The following is a 27,830-nucleotide window of genomic DNA, read 5'->3' as shown; positions in this document are numbered from 1 at the left end:
CCAGATTTTAAACCATCTTCATCTTGAAATGTGCAATATTCACCGTATTTTTTAATAGCTGTCCGGACCGACGCTCACATCCTCTTCTTTGGCCAATTTTCTCTATGAGATTCCACTCACGGTAGACCACTTGTGCACGATACTTTTTCTCTTCTCCGGAGTAAGACCACTTAGGTGTGCTTATAATTTCTGGAAGAGTCTAGAGCATGGGTGGCCAACATTTTCAACAGGCGGGCCAAATTTTAGTTAGGAGACAAAACAACTTACGTTTATTGCATCAAATGTAAATGTATAGTACAAATACTGTGTTAAATATTGTGAAATTTGAAGAATATGAAAATATCTCTGTTTTTGCTGCTTCGAACGCAGTTATTAAAACCTAGGTGTTTTTTAAATGAATTATTCAATTCTTAGAACAATCGTGGAAAAAGCTTTGCGGGCCACAAAAAGACAGCGGAGAGCCACATGTGGCCCGCGGGCCACGGTTTGGCCACCCATGGTCTAGAGATATTTTTTTTAATTTTTCATCTTGTAAGTTTTAGGATAATGCCTAAATTTTGTACAAATTTGCGCTTTATCTACAAATTTGCCAAAAAATCTTCTAGAATTGTGGATACGTGTGGTAGAAAGAAGTATGATAAAATAAAGGTTGAAGATCATCGTTCTTTTTAACCTTTATCTTACTCAAATTCAACCTTCATCTTATTCGATATCATATAAATAAGCAATTTGAAATTGCTTGGCACCTCATTCGACATGTTTTGTTCCAGATTTCACTGAAACCCAATCTCTTGGGTGATAAACACCCTAGAAGCAACAATTCGTCTGATGTCCTTTCAGTTATTGGTGATATTTTGAAAATCAGAGAGACACCTACTTGAAAAAGATTTGATGTTTTACACATGTTCTTGAAAATAATCTTTTCAAAATAATGAGCAGCATTCAGATGGAAGAGAAAATTGAATATTGAATAATCTATTATGTATTTTAAATAAAAACTAAGCAGAATAATCGATCAAATATCCAGCCGAATATTCGTTTGGCCGAATAGTTAAGGTCAATATTCGGAACATCTCTAAATGTTTACCAAAAATGAAACTTTTTAGTGAAAAAATTTTTATTTAAACTATTTCCTTGATTTTTTGTGTGATTTCTGGGTTTGGACAAAATTTGCTCGGATAATGCCCGGATTTATGGTCGTCAATTATGAAATGAAATGCCTGGAATTTGCCATGTTTGTATTTAAAATTATCCGGATTTATCCGGCCCGGATACGTACTGGAAAAAATCTGGCAAACTTATGCAGAGCTAAAGCACAAAGTCTGGTAGTTATACAATTTGAACTTACTTCGTAAGCTTACCACCATATTAAAAAGTGGGTGAATAACTATGCACAGAACAACACTTGTCCATCAAATATGTTTTTGTTTTCACTTTTTTGATTGGTTACCTTGATAACAGCTTTGTTTAAAAAGGAAAAGCAAACATTATTGACATTTGCAGCAGTGAAAAATCATTTTTCTGCAATAGGAAAGTACTTTTTACAGTCAATCGGTTTTTGTTCCATGAACAGATGCCGTTCATTAGCGTTTATTATAGTTTTACACACTGAAAAAAGTACTTAAGCAGAGTTGACAACCATACTTGCTCAGTTGGTAGTCCTCAAGCCCTAAGCAATGCGGTTCCTCATTTTTCTAGTGCTGATCGTGTCGATCTTGTCGGTGACAAATGTGTCGCACGCAGCTCCAGCAGAAACATCTGACTGTTGCTGTCCCACCTGTGGCAAGACTGAATCCCAGTACACCTTCCCGAAAATGGACTGCACTCCGAATAAGAAAAAATCGTGACCCAAGCCAAACATCTCGAACATCTTTAAACATCTGTTGGTTGCCGGATCAGGAAAATTCATTTTCTTTCAAGAAAAACAGGATGGTCAAAAGTGATGAAATGTGAAAAGTGACTTAATTCGAGAAAAAAAAAATTGCTTAGAAATTATACCTTAAAAATGTGTTTATACTTAAAAATTTTAGTTCTCAAGTTATTTAGGTGAAAATATAAATTCAGAAAAATTTAACAAGAAAACTACCCCATGATTCAAGTAATGAAACGACGTTTGAATGCGAAAAAAAAGCACCATCTCCCGAAAAGTATGCTAATGTAATTTAGCATATTACGTCTGAAACGACAACGACAGCCAAGCCTTAGCCGAGTGTCATGGTATGCAAAAATTGCGCAAATACTCTAGGGGTGAATTTAAATGAAGCCAAATAAACTGTTGAAACCATGCTTGGTTATGCTTTTGTCTCGTTGAATTTTGTCACTGTAGCGTTGGATTTAAAAGGAACAAGGAAAAAGTTTTCGTTCCTTGTGCGAAATGATACAAAATTTGATTTTCATAATTCCAAAGCCATAGGCTGTTGTTTATGTAGGTTGAGGAAGAAAATGTACTTCTTCATTAAAATCTGAGTTCTAAATTCTCCTATTGGGTATAAATTTAATTAAACACCCGGTATTTATGGTTTTTTGTTAAACGAAAAATATATTATGCCGAGCTTGATTCACAAAAAAAGTAAATAAGTCTCCCGACACGGCAAGCCATCTATCAATTGCGGAGAACTTGTTGAAAATTCCATCATACATACTTTGTAGCTCAGTTTTTTTAAATTTACTTCCAGTCTCATCCATTCATCAAAAATCCACTCAAACTCGGCTACTTTCCATTCATTTTTTTTTATCCCGCGATAGGCATAAATTTGTAACCAACAACAAGTTGATCTCTCAGGTTGTTGTTTTGCTCGTCGCGAATGCGTTCTACCGCGTATTTAGGTAGGTTCTCTACTGAAATGGAATTTATTGCTTTGTTATGATGTTTATGTGCCATTTCTGGAAAATGTTGTGCTTACAAACGAGCAGCAGAACGATAATATTGATGAATGGAACCGAAAGCAGAACAAGAAGCGCCCCGTGTGGTAGGTACAGATTCCAGATTCATCATTTCAAGGTTTCTGAATGCCAGATGCCGCTTGAGGCTTGGAAGTTGTAACAATGAGCATTCAAATATTAAATGCAAACTGTGTCGAGCTATGATATTTGAGACGTTGTTTGGAATGTCAAAAAAGTCTTTTTTAGAAAAAGGTTATTTTATTTTACTTTTTTTTTCAATTTTATTTTATATAAGTTTATGGATATTTAACGAGTACCACGAAAGGTTGAAATTTTGAAGGAGTTGAAAAATCGAGAATTTTTATCAAGGAAATATTGTTAAAAATAACTGTTCAGGATTTGAACCAACGATTTCTGGCTTTCTAGATAAATGTAAGTACATTAGACAGCTGCAAAAAAGATTGTTTACTCCCATATGTTTTTTCGACGCCTTTTGGGTCACCAAACATCAGAGTAAATTTTGAGATGATTTGGTTGTATCCTGAGTTAGTGCAACGCGTTTCAATTTTGTATGAAAATTTGTATAGAAGAAGAAATTTTTGCACATATTATCATCCAGAAAATTCAAATGAGGATGAAATGAAATCGGTCTTTGATTTTTGGTATTGACAATTCTTAGGCTTCATGTTTTATTTACACGACAAGCAGCTAAGAATTTCATGAAATAAGTTATAACCATTTCAAAATAAAAAAAAAACCTGAATCCATTGAAAAGTATTTAAAGATGGCAGACTTTGCTTGCTTGAGCTGTTAATAACTGCATGAAATGTTTTTCAAAATGTTATATAAATCAACAAATTTTCTGCAATGCAATGCTGTTTTATGAGATTTTTTATTTCCATCCAACGGTTACACAGCTTTCAAATGTGCAGACCAAAACCCAAAAATTTTAAAAAATAATGTTGATTTTTTTTGTATAACATAGAATAACTTTTCTGGGGTACAAGTCAAATTTCTGCTTTGTTCTCATGAATTGTACTTCAAAAACCAAGGAAATTTTCACCCAAAGTTGATTTTTTTTTAACTTTCTGTACATCTCTGGCGATTTTTGAATGAAAAATTTTGTTTTTCCGTACAAATTTCCATACAAAATTAAAACTCGTTGCCCAAATTTAGGACTAAATGGATCGCTTCCAAAATTTTTATTGCTATTTTTGGCAGCAAAAATATTCAAAAAAAGCTATAGGAGGGTAAAAATTTAAGAATTTGAAATTTCCTTACAAAACTTGCAGCGGTCTAATGTACATACATCGATTATACGACACACGATGAATGTAAATATCATTACAGGAATCGATGATTCGGTTTTTTACATTTGGGCGTTGCACACAAGAGAATTTCACTCAAAAATCTGACCAATACTCAAAATTGCAACTCCATTGATTACTTTTATGTAGGTGATTCTTTGATTCTTGAATAAATTTAGCACCGTGTAGCAGCTGGCGAAACTTCAGTATTTTAATGAAATAGAATTTTTCTACAAATCGTTGAATCAGCGCGGCTAAGTGAAATCTATGCTCATTTTTTTCTTAAGCGATTAAAAATGAAATTTTGAAATGAAGAACTTCAATTGAAAGATGTTAAAAAGTTTTAAGTTTTCTATTTTTATTTATAAATATCTGTCTGTCTGTTCAATAAAGGCTCGAAAACTACTGAACCGATTTGCGTGAAACTTGGCAGATGGGGATATTGGAGACCGGGGAAGGTTTCTATAATAGATTGCGACCCCTCCCTATCCCTGAAAGGGAGGAGGAGGTTTCTCAAATCAATTTAATAAGTTTTCATAACTTGAGAACTGACCATGCAAGTGGAACCAAATTTGGCTTAGGAATGTATTTCTGTAAGATGAATATTTCGATGATTGTTTGTTACCCCTCTCTTCTTCCAATGGGGAAATAAAAAGCGGGGAGGAGAGCTTAATCAAGCAAACGGGACCAAATTTGGCATGCGAGGGAATATGGGTAAGATGAATATTTAAAATATGGTTTGAGACTCCTCCTTCTTTCCAGTGTGGAGATTGAAAAGGGGGAGGGGCTTCCATGCATTAATTTTTGCAAAATTCGAGAACTAATCAAGCAAATGGAACCAAATTTAACATAGGTGGTTATTTGGGCACGGGACAGGTTTCTATGATTATTTGGGACTCCAACCTCTTCGATTGGGAAGATACAAATGAGGGGGAGGGCGGTTTTCATATGTGTGTTTCTGTATAAGCTTATATATTGCAGAAAAAATCAATTCCAGAATTGAAATCTTATGGAATTTTTTTTTTATTGAACAACACTTGCAAAAAAAATCAAATGTTACCTTATATTTGTGTATTTTTGATGAACTGATATAAACTGATTTAGATAATTTTTTGATTTTTTTGTAATTGAATTTACAATCAAAATAATAAGTCTACCATTTCGTGCAATTTGAATTCCTCAACAAATCACAGTCATCTCAATTTTTTTTTATCTTGATTATACATCTTATTTTTGAGCTGAATATAAATATTAAATACCTAATAATGCGTAATCTGAATTTTAAACTGAAATTCAAAATTTAAATTTTGATTTTTTCCCGGATTTAATAACAATTTTGGAAATTAACGAAAAAAATAAACATTCCAGATCAGAATTGAAATACGTACCAATGAGTGAGTTTTGATTCATTCTTGAATGTTTCATTTCATTTCTTAAGGTATGGATTTCAATCCGAATTCTTGAGATCAATTTATCATTTTTATTCCGACTTGAAAATCTGAATTAGAATATGAACTTGGGATGATGAATCTAATTCTGAGTGTTAAATCCTAGATCGCCATTTTGAATCTTTTTAATGTTTGATTTCTGAATGAGAGTGATGTTTAAGAATCTCGAGTCAGAATATGTATATAACAAAAGCTCAGGATGGTTTCTAGATTCTTTTTTTTATACTCCTAAAACTAAACACTTATTATTGAAAATGCATATGAGCTTCGAATATCATGAATCTTATTTTGAATGAAATGCAAAACCAAATTTTAACCAGGCTATTAAAATAACTCGTCATTCCTAATTTCTTATGTTGAAACAAACTGAAAATCAGGAATTCTAAACTGGATACAGAATTCAAAATTTGAAAACAAATAAAAAAAACTTTTGATTGTTATCAAATGGAATCAGAACCTCCGTAATGTGTTGAATCTCACTTGAAAACAAATACAATCATCAAGTGAGAAAATTTTGAAAACCGAGGGAGAGTTATGAACTGGGATTAGTTTTCGAGATTTTGGCATCCGTTTTAAGTCAAGATTGGTACCGTAATCCGGGGTAAGATTGATCACTTTTTTTTCAATATTTTTCGTTAAGGGGAATGTGGCATGTTTCAAATTTTTAAAATCAGTACCGGACTCCTGTGAACGTAAAACATGGTTGCAGAAATTTATTAGACAATTTTGAATTTGTTTTAAAAAATTGATTTCATCTCTGTTTAGAATTTGATGCTTTGTGGGTTACATTGATCAGTCTCTATTTTGACGGTTTTAACGAGTTTTTTAATAATAAAGGATACAATACACCTTCTGAATTTATTGTTTCCAATTTTTTCACGGTTAAAAAACAACATCGAGGTCCTCAAGGCCAAACAACAATTGAAATCGAAAGATGGACAATGATGCTGCATAAATTGAGGGGCAAATTTTTTTTCTTTGCCTTCATTCAATTCCCTGGGCCCTCGCACCATCCCCTTTTTAATTTGTACCTTCAAGCTTTACTATTTGATAGAGTTTCAAGCCTTTTGTCCTAGACTGGGTTTCACTTGAAAAATGTCCCTTTTTTTAAATATCAAAAATTTATCTCAAACTTCAACAAAAACTGCACCAAAACTATACATTAACTAAGAAAAAAATTGAACTCTCACATAAATCATTATGTTTGCTTCTAAACGCTTTGATTTCATATGGAAGGGTGGTTGTCTGCGAGCCTTCGAAAAAACAGATATTTCAATATTTTGAAATTATATTTTTCTTTACATTTGAAATTTCTAAACACTAAGAATTTGGAACTCAAATTATAGGTTTTAAACGTAAAAAAAAGTTTTGAGATATTTTAACTTTTGTATTGTTATTGATGATTATCTGGAAAAATTTCATGTTGATCAAAGTTTCCCCGGTGATCAATATTACCCCATTGCACAGTAGAGACTTTTGATAAAAAAAGGTACCTATTACTGTGACGATACCCTAAACAGTACTTGATTCTAGAAAGCTATTATTTCTTTTGCAAAAAAACACGAAGAATCGCTTTCTTTCCGCTTTCTGATGAAATGACTCTTGACGTCTCATTTTGCTCGATTTCTCATATTTTTAAGCGTGTAAAGTTATATTCCGATTGTTGCAATCTACCTTGCAACAAAAAAGCCATAAAAACCATACCATGTCGACTGAATCGATCGGTACACTCCAATTTTTGTTTTGACTACGACAAGTGGCTCATTTAGCCTCTTATCCCCTAAACATAAGATATTTTTCAAAGAAATGCAGTCAAACAAAGTGCAATCCAACAATTTTTCATCATGTATGATCATTTTTGATAGATTTTTTCATCCTCTAGCTAACCGTGTCGCTTTTTTTTAACTAGAATGAATGAAACTGTAAACACTGTAACAATCGAGCAATTCACATACGAAATACAAAAACCAAGTGATTAAGTGTAAAATATGTCGCTGAATTGAGTGGTGTACACCGCATGGTGCGATAAAACTGCGTGAGATCGTTAACGAGCTGTTCTCACAGCACGAGGAAGTGACATGGCCGAGGGTCCCTTTCGACTGGGATACGAGTGAAGAGGAGCAGATTTCACTGGAGGAACTGCGCGACATCGTTAAGTCCCTTCAGCTGAAAAAGCTCCGGGTCCGGATGGCATCCCTAACGTGGCAGTGAAGGCTGCGCTCATGGAACATCCCGAAATGTTCCGGTCTTCACTGCAACAGTATGTGGATGATAGGGTCTTCCCAGATGTGTGGAAGCGGCAGCGATTGGTGCTCCTGCCAAAACCGGGCATGCCACCTGGTGAACCATCAGCGTAACGCCCGATATGTCTTCTGGACACTGCTGGCAAGGTTCTGGAAAAGGTGTTACAGAGTAGGATCCAGCTCTACACCGAAGGTGCGAACGGCCTTTCCGACAAACAGTTCGGTTTCCGGAAAGGTCGTAGTACGGTGGATGCCATTCGACTGGTCATCGAAAAGGCAGATGAAGCCAGGGTGAAGAAACGGAGAGGAGATCGGTTCTGCGCAGTGGTCACTCTCGACGTCAAGAACGCGTTTAACAGCGTCAGTTGGGCAGCGATTGCGTCGTCGCTCATCAACATGAGGATTCCGGCATACATCTGTAGGATGGTGGAGTGTTACTTCCGTGACCGAAAACTACAGTATATGACCAGCGAGGGACTGGAAACAGTGAGAGTCTCGGCAGGGGTTCCACAAGGATCGATACTTGGCCCGGTATTGTGGAACATCGTCTACGACGAACTGCTGAGACTGCGTCTCCCCACAGGAGTGAGACTTGTGGGATTCGCCGACGACGTAGTTCTTCTGGCATCGGGCCCGTCAACTGAGGAAGTCCAGCTATTCGCCACAGTAGCTATTGAGAAGGTGGAAAACTGGATGCGCTCCAAGAGCCTACGCCTGGCTCACCACAAGACCGAGATGGTGCTGATCACCAACCTGATTTCAGCACAATCAGGGACGATCGCAGTTGGACCGTGCGCAATTGAGTCCAAACGTGCGGTAAAATATCTGGGGGTGATGCTCGACGACCGGCTGAGCTTTACGGCTCACGTCGACTACGCCTGTAAAAGAGCAGCAATGGCGACAGCAGCCCTCTCACGGGCCATGTCGAACAACTCGGCAATCCGCTGCAGCAGAAGGAAGGTCCTGGCGAGTGTGACCTCGTCCATTCTGCGTTACGGAGTGGCAGCCTGGAAGGCAGCCTTGAGCAGGCAGTGCAATCTGCAAAAGCTCTGCAGTGTGCAGCGGCTGATGAACCTGCGTGTAATCAGCGCATACCGAACGGTGTCCTCGGTAGCTGCTGATGTTGTGGCGGGGGTCATGCCCATCTCGGTCTTGCTAGAGGAAGATGCCTTCTGCTACGAGAACAGGCACATGCCCGACGTGCGGAAACATGCCAGAGAGACCTCGCTGTCCAACTGGCAGCACCAGTGGGACAGCTCGGAACATGGCCGGTGGACCCATCGCTTGATCCCTAATATCGGATCCTGGATGGATCGAAGACATGGTGAGGTGGAATTTTGCATGACACAGCTCCTGACTGGTCACGGATGTTTAATGCAGTACCACCATCGGTTTGGACACGTGGCTTCGCCATCCTGTCTAACCTGCGGAGATATAATAGAGACGCCAGAGCACGTAGTGTTCAGCTGTACAAGGTTCGTAGAGGTACGTGCTAACATGCTTGCCGTCTGCGGACCAGACACGACAGCCGACAACATCGTGCAGAGGATGTGCGAGGATGCCAACATTTGGCGCGTGGTCAGCGATGGGTTCACGCGGATCATGACTGCCCTGCAGAGGAGTTGGAACCAGCACCAGTCCGCGACCGGTGTAGGGTGACTCCTTCGTCGGGGAGCACCTGAGTAGTGTGCGTCCGACCCTGGCAGTAAAGCATACAAAGATAAGACTTTACCTTCTGCGTATGCCGAGCTGCTAGGTACGTCGCGCGTCTGTGTGTAGGATACTTCCATCGTTATCGTCGCGGAGTATCCGAGTCGAACGCGCCCTCTGCGACGGAGGCTGTGTGAATAAGACAAGACCTTCTCCGCAGTCGAACTTGTAGGGGGAAGAGTATTCACGTCGCGGAGTACTCTCGGGTAGAGTGGTCTCACGTCGCCGTTGAATGAGCCACCCGAGTCGGGTAGGATGACGTCACCGTCGGGATTCATCTGAGTCGCAAGCGTCTAAGACCCGTCCGTGTGCTGTGACAGGCGCGAGTCTAGGATAAGCTGCTCTCGATTAGGCACACGGCGGGTAAAAACCCTAGGCTTGCCAGCCAAAAAGGGAGGAGGAAGACCGGACCACGGTCGGAGTAGAATGTCCTTTCGGCGGGGGGCATTCGAGTAGTGTGCGTCCGATCCTAAGTAGCATTAAAGCATACAAAGATAAGACTTTACCTTCTGCGTATGCCGAGCTGTTTAGGTACATCGCGATCGTTGTGTAGGATACCTCTACCGCCGCGGAGTATCTGAGTAGAACGCGCTCCCTACGAGGCAGGCTGCGGGTATAAGACTAGACCTTCTTCGTAGTCGAACTCGTAGGGGGAAGAGTATATAAATATACCCGAAATACTCTCGGGTAGGGTGACTTCACGTCGTCGGCGGGTGAGTCACCTGAGTCGGTGTAGGATGAATTCTTTGCCGGGAATCATCCGAGTAGTTTTTCGTAAAGCCCCGGACGTGTGCTGTGACAGGCGCGTGTCCAGGATAAGCTGCTCTTGACTGGCACACGGACGGGCAAAGAGGAGAGGGCCTCGAGCCAAGCCAGGCGGAGCCAAGACCTCAAGTCGTTAGAGGAGAGGTCATTGGTCTCTTGCAGTAGTCTCGAACAGAGGCGGAGCGCACGTTTTTCGTGGGAACCAAGCTAGTCTCGATTTGCGAGTAAAGGCCGGATCTCAAGTCGTTAGAGGCGAGGTCCTTAGTCTTGAATCGTAACAAGAGGCAGGGTATATATGCTGGAGTTTGACTCGAACTGGAGTTTGCCGAAGAGCGCTTAAGCGCGGACTTGGTCTCCCATCTCCCAGCCTTCGTTGCAGGTCCGGATGGGAATTATGGCCAGAGGCCCCAGGTGGACTTTATGGCGTAGGGGTACATAGTATCATGAGTCGTAAAATTGCACCCATGGACCCAGAGTAGCATACTGGGGGGACTCGGTCGCTCGCCGTGCCTTGGAATGCAATCCGTAAAAAGGATTTACCACCTGGGTGATCAACTAATAAAAAAAAAGCTTGCGTGAATAGCCGCAACCGCTCCGATTTCCCCTGAAAAATTAAAAAAAAACCTAGGGAAAGTTGGGGATATTTAGCCGTTTTTAGATTTTTGAAAAATTTGTCTAGCAGAAATTCCGCAAGTAAACGTTATATTGAAATTTGTCAAAAAGTATGGATGTTTCGAATCAAAACGAAGCCCAGGGTTTGAGAAGTTCCCCCATTGACGCCAAATCGACTCAATCTTATAATCATGAACTTTATTTTGATAAGCAAACATCACCGATAATCAAAATTCTAACGCCCTAAGGCTTTGTTTGTTTATTTTTGTGTCCCTACCTAGTATTTGTACAGAGCTGGAATGTTTTGCATCCCCATCATGATGGCTGGGCCTACTGATGTTGGTGCTGTGCAAATTGTGTGGGAGAAATGGCCTAGCCTTTTGAACGGGATATTGACCTGAAAATCGCGTGTGCGGAGGTTTACCCGTAACCTTAACCGTGATATTGATGCGTGGGTGAATGGGCAATTCGTGGTAAACCGATTCAATTTTCATAATTCATAAAGGCTACACCCACAGTTTGGGTGTTGGGGTTGAACTTGAAATGTATTGCATGCTTATTTTCGATATCACTGCACCGTTCATTGAACTGAGTGGGTTGGAGATGATTAATCTTAGATTATTTAGAATATTTATTCTTAAATTTCAAATTCTATTGTTCTATTATTAAACACTTTCAGTAAATGTATAAAAATAAAAAAAAGACAGTTTTATGGAAATAACTCGATGGGAAGGACAACGTTCAATAGTTTCAAACCCCCATCCTCCAAAAAGCAACTAAGATATGCATAGATCCGTAGAGATTGCACCACCAAAACCGAATCGATAAATTATGTCTGAAATAGACCAGATTCTCAACAACCGCAAGAACAAATCCTGGTCCTCTGCCATTTGTTTGCTCAGAGCAAATCTTGTATAAATAAATAAAATGGCAAGCCGACATATGTATGTACAAATGTATGCATACCGCAGGTCATTGAGAGCTTTTTTGTGACTCGGTAATCGATGGGATCTCCAATTTCATCCGACTGAGACGGGTTCAGTTTCATATTGACAATGACTTTGGACCTACGTTTGGATATAAATGAAACATGCTTCAGACTTAATGGCATGAATCGGTGTCAATTCAATGGTATTTAATTTTTTTTTGTGAATCAAATTCCAAATACTGAATAAACAGTCCATGGTTATGTTCGAAAAGAATTGTTTATTTGAACTCTCGGCTTAACTAGGCTATCATAAATTTCACTTATTCCAATGAATCAAAATGGCTCAGGAGGGATGTATATTTTTTCACTCTAGCGTACGAAAGTCGGCAAGATGAGCGTGGATTATTTTTCAGCTTTCATCCCGTCTTGTTCAAAAAGGTATCACGAAATACAGGAGAAATTCGAATGAGGATAATTTTTGGCTCAGGTTCTACTTTTGCTATGATTTGTTCGTTTGCTTCATTTTGACTACAGGTTATTGGCTAAATCAAATTTAGAGTTAATAATTAAGAAGTAAAAGTATCAAAATAGATCAACTAACTGGTCGCAGTGATAAAACAAAAAAAAAAAACAAGTTGAAATATAATGTAAATATATTAATTTTACATAACAGGTTCACCACCATGGAGTGAAATTAAGGTAGTATTTTCGGCACATTAATCGTGTCAATAATTTTATTTTATTTTAAGCATACCTTTGTTGTGAAAATAGATTAAAAAAGTTTTAAATTTTTCTATTTTCAATTTCTGAACGACATATTGTGTGCTTAAAACTCTGAATGGAAAAATATGTTTTGGTTATATTATGTTAGACAAATGGTTGCTCATGATTTTAGTGTGATTTGTGGAAGAAAACTATTCTGGTTTCTAATTTTACCACTTGTGCGGCTTTTTTCAACCTCTAAATCGATCAAAATATTATGTTTTGCTAGTTAAGAAACGATGTTTTGGGAAGATTTGTACAATAGCTGGTATCTAATTTCCATAACTTTTCAAAGCATATGTATCATGAAGTTTGTATATCTACAGTTGCGTTCAACAAAGAATGAAATCACGCAGAGCAGCGCACAAACTTCCAACTTTGACAGAATGCCATTTCTCTCACAGTTGAGATTTTATCATGAAATTTTCACACAAGCTAGATAAATATATAAAACATTCAATGAGTTTTGAGCATTTTGCGGGCACTAGGAAGAGAGATATAGCTATTTAAGTAAAAATAGGGAACAGAGAGATTGCCGCACAAAATTAGGTAAGCTGTAATGTAAAGTTTTTATTTCAAAATTTGATTAAATTATGTGAAAAAGTACGTTATAGTATGTGCCCATTTTTTTCAAAATCGATCGTCTTAATAAAAAGCTAAGGCAGGGATTGTATATGAGGTTGGTTTCGGGATAATAGGTGATTTCCATATTGTTTTATGATTGTATGTATGGAATCAATGTTTTTGCTTTTTCTTCTCCGCAGTTGATTTTTTTCCGTTCTCAAAATGCTTTAAATTCATTCAAATGTCAATTTTACAGTAGTAGATGATATTTAAGGTTAAACTTGTGTACTATTTCTCACAGATTGAATCTATGAATATACGGAATCCGTTCTTAGGAAGAAAATCGACTTTTACCCTGAAACCAACCTCATATTCAATGCGTTTCAACTTTTGATGGCGTTGATCGATTTTATATTAAAATCTTCCACAACTAAAATGTAATTTTTTTTTTAATCTCTCCAATTTATTTAAGATGAAAAGCTGAAATTTGACTAAACTTTATAAATTTTGTAAAGCAATCTCAAATTTCCCTACTTTTACTAAAATAACTGTATCGAAAAGAAAGGAAAGAATGAAATTGAAATTTCCCTTTGTTCGTCTCACTTCAACAAATTTCAATTTCGAGGAGTTCCTTTCATTACTTGAATGAAAGTGAATTACAAATTATAGAAACATATTTGAATATCTCGAGAGCTTATCAAACGGAACCAAATCGGGCATGCCAAGTTATATGATAGGAAAAATATTTTTAAGATGGATTGAAATCACAAATAACACACGACGTATTACAGGACACAACACTTAACGTTCTTACTAACGGAAAAAAAAGGAACTAAAATTACCTTTTTGTCGACCGGTTTCGGGCTCGATGTTGCCCATCTACAGGACGATGTCCGACTGATTCCGCAGAAGAAAAACACTAACACAGCATCATACTATCACGTAGTATTTGTCGAAGAGGGGTTGGTTTTTATACATTTTTGTTTGCCAAGTTGAAAAGCGGCGAAATGATAGGCGCGTCATCCTCGTTCATTAAAGGCCTCTCTGAAGTCGTGATGTACATCGATTCCCAGGCATTTAAATGTGACGCTTTTCGAACACATTTTTTGAATTTCACCTTTTCCCAATCTATGGAATGGTTGAATTCTGATGCATGGGCGGCTACACTGGATTCGTTGGATCTGTTGTTTTCTACGGCGTTTTTATGCTCCTTTATCCGTGTTTTAAATTTGCGCCTTGTTTGGCCAATATAGACCGCCGGGCAGGCCTCGCAAGGTATCTCGTAGATACCAGATCTTTCCTCCGGAGGCACCTTATCCTTTAGTGAAACCAAACAATCTTTTAGGGTGTTGGAACTTTTGTAAGCCACTTTCAAACCGTGGTTGGAGAGGATCTTCCGAATGCCATTGGTCAGTGGTGGGTGGAACGGCAAACTGACCCTTTGGGATTCTTCCTTTTCTGGTTTGAAAGTGGTGGCATTACTTCGGAACCTTTTTCTTTCGTGTTTGCGTAGGATTTTATACACGAATTTTTCGTCATAACCGTTCAGATTGGCCGCCAATAAAATCCTTTCTTTTTCGCTTTCAAACTCACTGTTTTCCATCGGTATGTTGAACAAACGGTGTGCCATTGAATGAAACGCAGCTTGTTTTTGTGCACCAAAATGATTTGAATCTCCCGTTATGTAGCGATCGGTTGATGTCGGTTTTCGGTAGATTCCAAATTTCACCGTGCTATCATCTTTTCTGGAGATGAGCAGGTCGAGAAAAGGGAGTTTTCCATCCACTTCTTTTTCGACGGTGAATTTGATCGAGCTGTGTTGGCTATTCAGGAGCTCAAGAGTTTGTGGGAGATATCGTTCTTTAACTGTGGCGAAGATATCGTCGACGTAGCGCCACCAAACTCGGGGGAAAAGTTTTTCCCTTTTTTCGAGATCGCCTTCAAAATCGCTCATGAACAGCTCAGCGAGCAAAGGGGAAAGTTTGCTTCCCATACTGAGGCCAAAGGTTTGTTTGAAGAATCTCCCCCGGAATATGAAATAGTTTTGGTTCATACATACCTCAGCTATGGTCACGTACGCTTCTATACAATTTGGTGGTGCTCTGCGTTTTTCCAAACGTCTCCGAAGGCTGCGTAAGGCGTCAGGAATGGGGACGCTAGGAAAAAGTGCGGAGACGTCAAACGAAACCAAAATCTCACCTCGACGCACTTTGAAATTTTCCAATTTTTCCACTAGCTCCACCGAATTTTTGACACTTTTTCCGTGTTTGATCGGGTATTTTCTCATTTCCTCGACCAGCCATGCTGCCATTTTTTCAGTTGGAGTGCAAATATTCGAAGAAATAGGCCTCATCGCAATCGGGTTTTTGTGTATTTTTGGGAGGCAATACAAGGAGGCTACTTTTGGGTTCGGGACTAGAAATTTTCTTTCTAATTTTTGTTCACCCATTAAAAGGGCTACTTTTTGCCTTGCGTTGTTAGCCTCCTCGATCAACGAATTGAGAGGGTCTTTTGGCTTACCATTTTTGTACATGCATTCTTCGTACGGCCCTGTAGAAATCATGTCCCGAACCTTATTGTCGTAATCTTGTCGATCCAAAATTACTACGGCATTACCTTTATCCGCCCGCGTAAAAACAACTTCATGTTTTTTCAGCTGAGCAATAACTTTTTCAGGACTGCCTGTCCCCCGTTTTGAGCGACACTTTTTCCTTTTCGCGGCTTTGAGAATAGAATTCTCAATATCGTGGCGCAGGGCAGCTTTGGAGGGAAAATTCCTAAACTGTATAGCGCTTTCGATATTGTTCACTATCTCGGCCACTGGGGCACTTTCTTGGGCCACGGCAAAATTCAACCCTTTATTTAGCATGGCATTCTCATCTTCCGTCAATTGAATTGACGACAGATTCACTACAAATTTCTCAATAGTTTTTGGTACCCCCGTATTCTTCTTTGTTGGCTGGCCGTTCGCAAGAGAAGCCAATTTTTTGCGGTGCTTTTGTTTTGTAGCAATTGTACGTTTGCACAGATTGCCGTTTAAACCACTAAGCGCCGTCTGCCAACACATCTTTTTCTTCGCGGCGCACTGCAGCACTATGCACTTTTTACGCGGGCGGATAAAGGTAATGCCGTAGTAATTTTGGATCGACAAGATTACGACAATAAGGTTCGGGACATGATTTCTACAGGGCCGTACGAAGAATGCATGTACAAAAATGGTAAGCCAAAAGACCCTCTCAATTCGTTGATCGAGGAGGCTAACAACGCAAGGCAAAAAGTAGCCCTTTTAATGGGTGAACAAAAATTAGAAAGAAAATTTCTAGTCCCGAACCCAAAAGTAGCCTCCTTGTATTGCCTCCCAAAAATACACAAAAACCCGATTGCGATGAGGCCTATTTCTTCGAATATTTGCACTCCAACTGAAAAAATGGCAGCATGGCTGGTCGAGGAAATGAGAAAATACCCGATCAAACACGGAAAAAGTGTCAAAAATTCGGTGGAGCTAGTGGAAAAATTGGAAAATTTCAAAGTGCGTCGAGGTGAGATTTTGGTTTCGTTTGACGTCTCCGCACTTTTTCCTAGCGTCCCCATTCCTGACGCCTTACGCAGCCTTCGGAGACATTTGGAAAAACGCAGAGCACCACCAAATTGTATAGAAGCGTACGTGACCATAGCTGAGGTATGTATGAACCAAAACTATTTCATATTCCGGGGGAGATTCTTCAAACAAACCTTTGGCCTCAGTATGGGAAGCAAACTTTCCCCTTTGCTCGCTGAGCTGTTCATGAGCGATTTTGAAGGCGATCTCGAAAAAAGGGAAAAACTTTTCCCCCGAGTTTGGTGGCGCTACGTCGACGATATCTTCGCCACAGTTAAAGAACGATATCTCCCACAAACTCTTGAGCTCCTGAATAGCCAACACAGCTCGATCAAATTCACCGTCGAAAAAGAAGTGGATGGAAAACTCCCTTTTCTCGACCTGCTCATCTCCAGAAAAGATGATAGCACGGTGAAATTTGGAATCTACCGAAAACCGACATCAACCGATCGCTACATAACGGGAGATTCAAATCATTTTGGTGCACAAAAACAAGCTGCGTTTCATTCAATGGCACACCGTTTGTTCAACATACCGATGGAAAACAGTGAGTTTGAAAGCGAAAAAGAAAGGATTTTATTGGCGGCCAATCTGAACGGTTATGACGAAAAATTCGTGTATAAAATCCTACGCAAACACGAAAGAAAAAGGTTCCGAAGTAATGCCACCACTTTCAAACCAGAAAAGGAAGAATCCCAAAGGGTCAGTTTGCCGTTCCACCCACCACTGACCAATGGCATTCGGAAGATCCTCTCCAACCACGGTTTGAAAGTGGCTTACAAAAGTTCCAACACCCTAAAAGATTGTTTGGTTTCACTAAAGGATAAGGTGCCTCCGGAGGAAAGATCTGGTATCTACGAGATACCTTGCGAGGCCTGCCCGGCGGTCTATATTGGCCAAACAAGGCGCAAATTTAAAACACGGATAAAGGAGCATAAAAACGCCGTAGAAAACAACAGATCCAACGAATCCAGTGTAGCCGCCCATGCATCAGAATTCAACCATTCCATAGATTGGGAAAAGGTGAAATTCAAAAAATGTGTTCGAAAAGCGTCACATTTAAATGCCTGGGAATCGATGTACATCACGACTTCAGAGAGGCCTTTAATGAACGAGGATGACGCGCCTATCATTTCGCCGCTTTTCAACTTGGCAAACAAAAATGTATAAAAACCAACCCCTCTTCGACAAATACTACGTGATAGTATGATGCTGTGTTAGTGTTTTTCTTCTGCGGAATCAGTCGGACATCGTCCTGTAGATGGGCAACATCGAGCCCGAAACCGGTCGACAAAAAGGTAATTTTAGTTCCTTTTTTTTCCGTTAGTAAGAACGTTAAGTGTTGTGTCCTGTAATACGTCGTGTGTTATTTGTGTAGTTAAAAGTTCTTACGTTGGCACAAACCTCTAAAATGAGTGGATTGAAATCCCTCTCTTCTTCCAGTTTGGAGGTAGAAAAGGAAAAGGGGAGCTCCCATACAATATTTCGCACAATTCGAAAACTAAGCTAGCAAATTGAACCATATTTGACAATGGTGGATATTTTGGTACGAGAAATGTTTCTATGATTATTTGGGACTCTTCCTTCTTCGATTATGGAGATACAAAGGGGAGAGGGGGTCTCCCATACAATTTATTGCATTATTTTTTTAGCCAATAAGGCCGGAACAAATTTCAAATCCTTCTTTTGTCACTCGGAGTTGGAACATCGCGAGGGGGGGGACAATAAAAAATAATGTGAAAAACAAATAAAATAGAATAAATTTCACGGAAGCTTGTATGCAACAGAGTTGTATACAATATCATTACACAAAACCTAAAAAAACAAGTAATTTTTCATCGAAATTCAATAAAATCAAGAATACAAAAGGTGAAATAACTTCCATCTTCCAAAATTTGTTTTTTCGCCTTGTAATCTTTTGGATTCTTGAAATTTTTCTCGAAATTTACATTAAATACTTGAAACTTTATTTATTTCTCCCTTCGGGTTTTTGGAAATTTCGAAGGGGGGGGGGGGGGGGGGGGTGACAAAAGAAGATATTGATATTTGTTCCAGCCTAATGCAAATGAACTTTAATTGACAAAGAAAGGTATTTAGATTCGAGAAAAGTTTCCACGATTTTTGAGACCCATCTCTCGTTTCATTGAGGGATGAGAAGTGAGGTGAGAACCTGCTATACAATTTTTTGCATAACGCAAGACTAAACAAACATTCGAAACCAAATTTGGCAGGGCAGTATTTTTGAGCACGAGAAATAATTTTTCTTATGTTTCGAGACCCCTCCCACTCTACAATAGAAGTAGGGAAGGTGAAGGGAAGCTTTCATACGACAACGGATATTTGGGTTCAAAAAAAATTCCTACGATTGTTCAAGGCTTCTTCATCCTTTTAGTTATACGATAGTAAGGACGAAAGGGAGCTCTCATACATTTCTTTCCATAACTCGAGGGCTGATATTGTTTCCTGCAATTCTGCGGGCTGAGCAAATCAGGCCAAATGTTTTTAAATCTGATAAAATCTATGCAAATGATTTCGAATTTTTCAACACAAAATCCAGACAAATCTCAAAACAGAAAAAAAAAACAAAAAAAAACAACAAAAAACTGAGAAAAACACCTCAGATTTAAATTTCCAAGCGTTCAAATCGTTTTCAACTTAAAAAAAAAACACAATTCAGATAAAGCTTGCTCAAAAAAAAATTTTCGCCTGATTTAAATTTTCAACAATACATAATACATCACTTTCTTTTAATTATAAATAGAGAATATCTAAGGATATGTAATTTTTTTCTTCACATTAATGAAAAAAATTACAATTTTTACCGCAGCTCGAAAAACTTTTCTTTGTTAAAATTTGAAAAAATTTCAGTAAGTATCAGTTTTTGAAAGAAAATTTGCAGTACCTACAGAATAGGAGACAAAATAAAAAATATATCCCATTTTCAATGTCTAGGTAAAGACCGAAAATTTGAAAAAAAAAGAAAAAAAATCGAAAAGTATTTTAATAAAAATTTTCTCGAATTTTGCTAAAAATTTGACAAATCAAACTGGGCAATCTAGAACTCTCACTTTATAAGCATAAGTGTTAGTATGAGGTGCGAAAAGTTAATGTTAACTTTTCAGTTTTATTGAAATGTGAATTGGTTCATATCTTTTTCCGAAAATCAATTATGAAAAAATAAAATATTTGCTAAAATTGGCATTCATGTCTCTAAATAATTTCATTCAAGTCTCAAATTTTGAATTCGAATTCTAACTTTTCAAACTGACCTATCCAAAGTTTTATACATTAATGCTTAGAAAGGTACTCTATTTTAAAACTATCTTCTTCTGAATTTAATATCCTGAATTCTCATAGATGGATTTTCTCATAGATGGATTCTGAATTTCATTGAGTGGTTCTAGGAAAAAAAAATCATTATGTTCTAGATTTTACAATTTATCTTCTAGGTTTTAGAATAGAGATACAACTCATTGAGATTTTCTAGTCTTGCATTTTTCTGTTTCTACAGTTTCCTGGTTTTATGCTGGTAGTTTTGAAAACTCGAGATCTTTGTTCAAGGTATTTAATTCATTTGGATTCCTTATTTTAATCTTTTTGAATGATTTAAGTGTTTGATTGGAACATTTAATTTGAATTTTGAATTTATGTTTGCTTATGAAAATTTTGGATCATTTAGATGAGCAGTTTGACATAAGTTTCTGTTTTATATATTTGATCAGATGTTAACCTTATGCTTATTATAATTGCAAATTGGAATCTGTATCACAGTTTAAACATTTTAACACATTATGTGAAAACAATTTTCTGTGTTATTGAAAAATATGAAGTTTAAACAAACATTTGGATTATGAATAATAAATTAAGCAAATCCTGCTTTAGCTCTGATAGTGATTTTGGTTCTCAATCTTGTACATGAATTTCATTTGAAATTTATTTTTCAAATCTTGAATTGAAATTATGATTTCAATTCGAAACACTGAATAGTGGTTCTCAAAAAAAAAAAAAAACTAAAATTTAAGTTTTAAATTTACTGCCGCCGACCATGGTTTAGAGGATAGCGTTCAAATCTTCTAAGCCAAAGGTCATGAGATCGAATCCCGGTCCCGGTTACGAAAAATCTTTTATGGCAGTTCCGGGAGCCTCCTCACATTACAGGGAGAGGGCAAATATAATCCAGTTCTTTATTTCAGATTTCAAACAATCGTTGTAAACACATTTCAGATAAAGTTTTGAAAAAAAAAATTTTGAGAAATTGAAATTACCAGGCCACTCAAAACTAGATTCGATAATCCATCCGTTAGTTATCCATCACTTGAAAAAAATTTAAAAATTTATCACCTAATTACCTTTTCAAAATAACTAGTGTTGATTCTCTACACGGTTGGTCACCTTAAATTTAACGTCACATCTTTTCAACTGGTTCTATTTTGAAGTTTTGTTAATGTTGCCAGTCTACCAAGTTTTGGGCCTTGATATGTTTAGGAGGGAAAATGTGTAATGGTAGATGACTCCATAATGTTCAGCCCTTATTCTCTTAACTCTCAATTAGTGTAGATGTTTTAGCCAATTGTAGAAACAATTAAATGTTAATGTTACTTTTTATATGTTTGCAATAATTTTGCATTTATTCGATTGAGCCTAGAAAACATTCGATCCGCCAACATGGCGTAAGAAATTATCCCTGGAAAAAAACATTTTGTTTTTTTTTGGTGCCGTGACCAGGATTTGGTGGTTTTCGCTGGAGTACATAGTCCTGACACATCAGCATTATGCCACCATCCTACCGATTGGTCCAACCCTAGATTCATCACGCTACCACGGCCAGAATTCAAAGTGACGCTATTCCCGAGAAATATAACATCAACGCTACCAAATCGTTAAGCTGCCCTGGCAAGTGACCTTGGACCTCAATCCGTACGTTGATACCTAACTGCGCGCCGATCCAAGGCCCATATTACCCAAGTAAATTATCCCAGTTTCCGATACGTTGTTAACTAACTGAGTACCGATCCAAGGCCCATGTTACCCAATACTTACTAGCTACCAAAGTTTTCTTCTGGCACTTTGGGAGTTACTGCGCTAATCATGCCCTGAACATCCATTGCCGAACTTTAATCCAACGACGTACCCAACATCCTGTCATCAGGTGATACAATTTTTGTTCCCGATCAGTGATCCGGCTCGGATGGGTAGTACTGAATCCAAAATCAGCCATTCGAGCACCTGCCGTACTGACTGTCCGGTCAGTACTCGCTCTAAAGTACATCGCAAGTACTTTGAAGCTTGTGTGCCGATCACTGATCATTTTGGCCGAAAGATGACAATCCAGTTCAACACGCATTCCAAAGTCGATGTCCAAGGTGATCCGAAAGTCCGAAGTAGGTCCAAATCCAGCAGTATCCAGAATCAAATAAACCCGTACCAGTCCAATCCACAGGAAACAAACGAACTTGTGAACCCAAGTACGAAAAATTCCAAACAGATCCAAACCAAAACAATCCTAGGGTCACTATTATAAAACATTCGTTTTAGGTGACCAGTATGTTGAATCTCAACAATAATGGTCACCCTGAATCGAACGTCACAATTGTCGATGGGTTACCCTTTGTATCGTTCCCATTTTGTTGAGTGCTTATGGTTGCCAGTTTGTAAGATTTCCCCCATTTATTTCTTGTGTTTTACGCGCGAAAAGTTGTAATTATGACGAAACATGAATAAACTTTCTCTTTTTAAGTCTACCGTTAACGAGACAAGTTGTCTTTTCATTTAAACTCCGAAATCCTTCGAAAAGTCTGAAAATAAACAACTAGTTTTTAATTTTAACCAACGATTATATTTGTCTTTTTCAATATAACATTTTAGGTGACTGTTTTTATTTGCTTAAACTTCGAATTTGGAGCTTTCATTTTAGGGGTGAATTCTAAAAAAAAACACAAATTTTTTAAAAACTTTTAAATGTATGAATGGAAATTAATGAAACTTTTAGTGAAGCAACGTGGTGATGTGATGTGCACATGTACACAATTTGGTGACAACCTGTCAAGTTGTTTTTGAGATAGCGTTCACTACGTAAGCTCATGGACTAAAAGTTTCGGTTAGGATCGCAAAAATTCCAGGAAAGTCCTAATGGAAGACACATAAACAGCTGTAAATCAACTATTCGACCGAAATTCAATAAATATAGAATGAAGACTGCCTCAAAATGCGATCATTTTCCCTGCGTAGTACTTCAAAAGGTCTAATAAAGTTGATTCTCAGTTTTAGTAGGATCTGGAATCATGTCATTCTGCGAAAACTGTGGTGGAAGTCAAATATGTTGTTTTTGAGCCGAAGGAGAACAATCGATTTATCTTGTCATAACTTTGACCAAATTAAATTTTTTGAGTAGTTTTGAAGATCAAAGTTCAGAAAACAGAAAACGCTAGGAAAAATATTCATGATTTAAAAAGGGTGGTTCATATTATACGTTATAGATGGCGCACATGATGCCCAAAAGTTTAAGACGAAAAACTTCTTCATTGGACGATATCTCAAAAACCACATAAAAAACATCACAAAAATTTGTACATGTACACGTTACATAACTATGCAGATTCACTGGAAAATTTAATCAATTCTTATCAATGCATTCAAAAGTTATTCACAACACAAAGTGTGCCATCTTTTTCGATTAGACCACTACTATATAGTTAATAAAATTAATATGTGGGATTCGACGAGTAAAATTATTCATACATCGAAATTTCTCAACTTGCTCTTCAGAAAATTCCAGGTAAAATCATTTAAATGGTTTCAAGTATCCTGAGAATGATTTAAAGAATTTCCGTCCTTTCGACAGAAATTGTATGGCGCTTCTTATTGTCTTGAGGCTTACTTTCTGTTTATCGAAATAGTGCACTCCCAAACGACAATTGAGACACTGATGAATTTGTAAGGTGGTTTTCCGCCGGAATTTTCCACTGTGAATCAACGTCACTGTTAAGGAAAACGATTCTGTTTGTTCATAGTTTATCGTTTCCTCCCGGAATTATTCTTTCCAGGCTATTTTGATACACTATGTAGAAGACTGGTTCAAATTTGCAAACGTTTCTAACTTTTTTTTTGTTGTAGTTCTTATAATACATTTAGATGAGTTGCAATCAATGCATAAACATAAATGAAGTTTTTTCATTATCCGTAGTTGAATGTGGCATAATCTACCAAACCGCAAACAACGCTGGTGGGCTTGGGATTGAGTTCTCCCCTCAGAAAACGGAGATGGTTGTTTTCTCTAAGAAACATAGACCTGCCCAACCTAAGCTTCAACTCCTAGGCAGAACGATCACTCAATCGAGGTGTTTTAAGTATCTTGGGGTTTGGTTTGATTCCAAGTGTACCTGGAGGGCCCATATTGAGTATCTGAAAGGAAAATGCCAACAAAGAATCAATTTTCTCCGATCAATCACTGGCACCTGGTGGGGAGCCCACCCAGAAGATCTTTTAAAATTGTATCGAACTACGATTCTCTCAGTGATGGAATACGGTAGCTTCTGTTTCCAGTCAGCTGCCAAAACTCACCTCATCAAACTCGAGCGTATCCAATACCGTTGTCTTCGCATCGCTCTGGGCTGTATGTCCTCAACGCACAACATGAGTCTTGAAGTTTTGGCAGGAATACTCCCTTTAAAAGATCGATTCAATTTACTATCACTTCGGTTCCTCATCAGGTGTGAGGTCATGAACCCATTAGTGATTGTAAATTTTGAAAGGTTACTTGAGCAAAATGTTCAAAACAGATTTATGTCTATATACCATACCCTCATGTCAATGCAGGTAAACCCTTCTTTGTATTCTCCAACTCGTGTTTGCAGCCCTGACTACGATAATTCTTCTGTCCAGTTTGATTTGTCTATGCAGCAGGAAATTCGTGGAATCCCGGATCCGCATCGTTCACTTTTGATCCCAAGAATTTTCGAAGCTAAATTTAGACACGTCGATGCTGATAAAATGTTCTTTACCGATGGATCACTTATAGAGGAATCAACGGGATTTGGAGTGTTCAACGAAATTTTCAGCGCCTCTTACAGTCTTCAGTCACCATGTTCTGTGTACATTGCAGAGTTAGCTGCTATTCATTGCGCTCTGGATAGTATCGCCACACGATCTGTTGAACACTTTTATATTATAACTGACAGTCTCAGCTCCGTTGAAGTAATCCGTTCAATAAGACCAGGAAAATACACGCCGTACTTCCTCGAGAAGATACGCGATACGTTGACTACTTTATCAAGACGTTGCTTTACCATCACTTTTGTCTGGGTCCCCTCACATTGCTCAATAGTAGGCAATGAGAGGGCAGATTCCCTTGCAAAGGTGGGTGCGATGGAAGGCAACATTTATCAACGTGAAATCGTTTTCAACGAATTCTACTTCTTGGCTCGGAGAAACTCTCTTGTCAACTGGCAGCGTAGATGGGACGAGAATGAGTTGGGTCGGTGGCTGCACTCGATTATCCCAAAGGTAAGCCTTAAACCCTGGTTTAATAGATTCGACCTGAGTCGGGATTTTATTCGTTTATTTTCCCGTCTCATGTCTAATCATTATTCCTTGAATGCGGTACTCTATCGTATAAATATTGCTGGTAGCAATTTATGCGGTTGTGGCCTAGGTTACCATGACATAGAGCATATTGTTTGGTCGTGTGAGGACCATCTTGTCACCAGAACGAATTTCATAGACTCCCTTCGGGCCCGAGGAAAACCACCCCACGTTCCAGTAAGGGATGTGTTAGCTGTGATGGACTTGGACTACATGTTCGAAATATATCTTTTCCTAAAAGCTATTGATCTCCGTCTATAATTCTTTTTGTTTTCATATTTCCCTATCTATTTTCTATTCTCTTCAAAAAGTGTTTAAAAAGTGATCTAGACCTAAGCAAACGATTTTAAAAAAAAACAAAACGAGTTTGGCTCCTTAAAGCCTCAAGGTATGAGCCGTTTCAAATAAACGAATTACAAAAAAAAAAAAAACAACGCTGGTGTCAAGTGTTTAGAGAGAAAACAACGTCGAACAAACACACCGAAACTTACCTTTTTTTCCGCTGGACTTGGCAGAATCAGACGTAAATCTAGATGAAACGACTAAGCGTCGAGGCGTCGAGCTGTAGAAATCCTGTTTTCGGGTTTTCGCACCGGAAGTTGTTTTGCCAAACTCCTGCTCACTATTTAACCTTTCTTCCACAGCTAAGAAGGGGGCTGCTTTCCTACAACTTTACGATTCACGTGCGTCTCGCAGCGTTGCTCCAAACGACCGTAAATCGTTCCCCGGAAAATTGAAAACTTCCTCGAAACGGTTCGGTTGGCTGTTGGCTAACACTTTGTTGTGGTTTCTTCCTTTGGAATAACACACCTTGAGAGGGCCTGGTGGCAAAATATACGGCCTTGGCAAACTTTTCCCGTTCCAATCGACAAGCTTACGCTGCTAGATTTGCGTTCAGCTTTGAGCTATTGGCCTATGAAAACATCCACACTCTACTATTCGATTCGTTCTCTGCCTTCCGGAATTCACTCTTGCTTCACTGGCACGGAATTTCTGGAGTTGATTTTTCGTTTTTCTTTTTGCTCTGCTAGACTTTTCCCAGCAAAAAAAACACCTAGATTTAGACACACGCACACCGAATCACTTCAAGGATTTTGCCAACTAGGGGCAACAGGGCCAACAAACACTGACTGGAACAAACTCCTGTTATTCCCAGGGGTAGCCGGATGACACTCTCTGGCAGCAGCAGCAGACAGACTACTGACTACTTAATGGCTCAATGGTTGAATGGCGGCGGGGGAGTAAAGGAGGACACAACTACTAGCTGTTGTCTTATCCAATATAAGGAGCCTTTCTGGAAACTCTCGGGGAGCACACGTTCTCGGACCTCGGACGAAAGTGAACTGCGACCCACGAAGCCGGAACGTAGCCAATTGTACCGTTCTGGGAGACCCGAATCCTATTTTTCCGAAACGAGAACAAGAGAAAAAAAGGCAAAAAATCACCTCGGTTCCCTTTTTTCGTGATCGTGAACGAAATCCTACCTCAATGAAAAGCTCTAAAGCCGCAGGATGGAAAATTCTACCTTTCCAACACAAAGATTAGAACTTTCAACGTAAGACACCACTTGAAAAGCTCTCTCTTTCAAAAGTTCGGGAAAACAACGATTGCGCATGCCCGGTGCAGTTCGTCATCGTCATTCATTGCTGTCATCATAATGGAAGCACCACTTGGGGTGCTTTTTTTCTTCTCTTGACTGGGTACGTTTGTGTGGATCCTGTGGAAGACATTTGTTTTGAATTTATGAACGGAAGCAGAGAACCGTGACGGATGGAGCCGACAATGACAGTTCCGCCTCGTACACGGAAGGGCAACTTGTTCATCCTTTTGTCGTATACGATTGTACTGCGTTTATCCGGTGAAAGGAAACTTGTTGATTTGACGATTTTCGATCGTCACTTAAGTCCGTCGCTGAAATTTAGTGGTTTATAAATAGATTTGGAAACTGAGCAGAAAAAATACGTGAAACAGCGCATTCACTGAGATTTTGTATTTTTTGATTAGGTACTTTTTTGAGACCTTGCTTGTTATATATTAACACTAAACGTACCGGAGGCGGTCAAATGACGGTTTTTGAACTTTAAATGACGATTATGCCTTATATAAGTTTTGTTATCACAAATTTAACGACAAGACTATTTTTATTTAAAAAATGCATTTTGCGTATTTTTGCGTTTTTTAAATTTTTTAATAAGTGGTTTTCGAATAACGCATGTGGTATACCAATTCATACCGCAAGCGGTCAAATGACGGCTTACACTGTATTCGCTAAAATTCTCTTGTTTTCTACTGATTTCTACAAAATTTAAAGTTTTGAAAAGCTTATAACGTGACTCAAAAATACTTCTCATACAATTTTCAGCTAAAATGAATTATTTTAAAGTTATTTAAAGTCCAAGAAATTTTTTATGAAAAAAACATGCTTCAGGA

The 27,830-nt window shown here is 38.5% G+C and overlaps 3 protein-coding genes across 4 annotated transcripts in view; 1 reads left to right on the top strand and 2 right to left on the bottom strand.

The window, feature by feature from the left end:
* LOC129741027 (prohormone-3-like) overlaps positions 1-26,768 on the bottom strand; it is a 133,549-nt gene extending 106,781 nt beyond the window's left edge. For both annotated transcript variants that reach the window (XM_055732718.1, XM_055732719.1), the window contains exon 1: positions 25,892-26,768. The gene's annotated coding sequence lies outside the window, so the exon portion shown is untranslated. The remainder of the gene's footprint in view (positions 1-25,891) is intronic.
* On the bottom strand, positions 14,193-16,289 carry LOC129741913 (uncharacterized). The gene has a single exon (XM_055733729.1). It carries the CDS (start codon positions 16,287-16,289, stop codon positions 14,193-14,195), a length of 2,097 nt encoding a protein of 698 aa, XP_055589704.1.
* LOC129741910 (uncharacterized) lies at positions 16,968-17,990 on the top strand. The gene has a single exon (XM_055733724.1). It carries the CDS (start codon positions 16,968-16,970, stop codon positions 17,988-17,990), a length of 1,023 nt encoding a protein of 340 aa, XP_055589699.1.
* Positions 26,769-27,830: the final 1,062 nt, after the last annotated feature.

The sequence above is a fragment of the Uranotaenia lowii genome, chromosome 2, assembly GCF_029784155.1.
Source record: "Uranotaenia lowii strain MFRU-FL chromosome 2, ASM2978415v1, whole genome shotgun sequence".
NCBI classification, from domain to species: domain Eukaryota; kingdom Metazoa; phylum Arthropoda; class Insecta; order Diptera; family Culicidae; genus Uranotaenia; species Uranotaenia lowii.
This window is presented reverse-complemented; position numbering and strand designations above follow the sequence as displayed.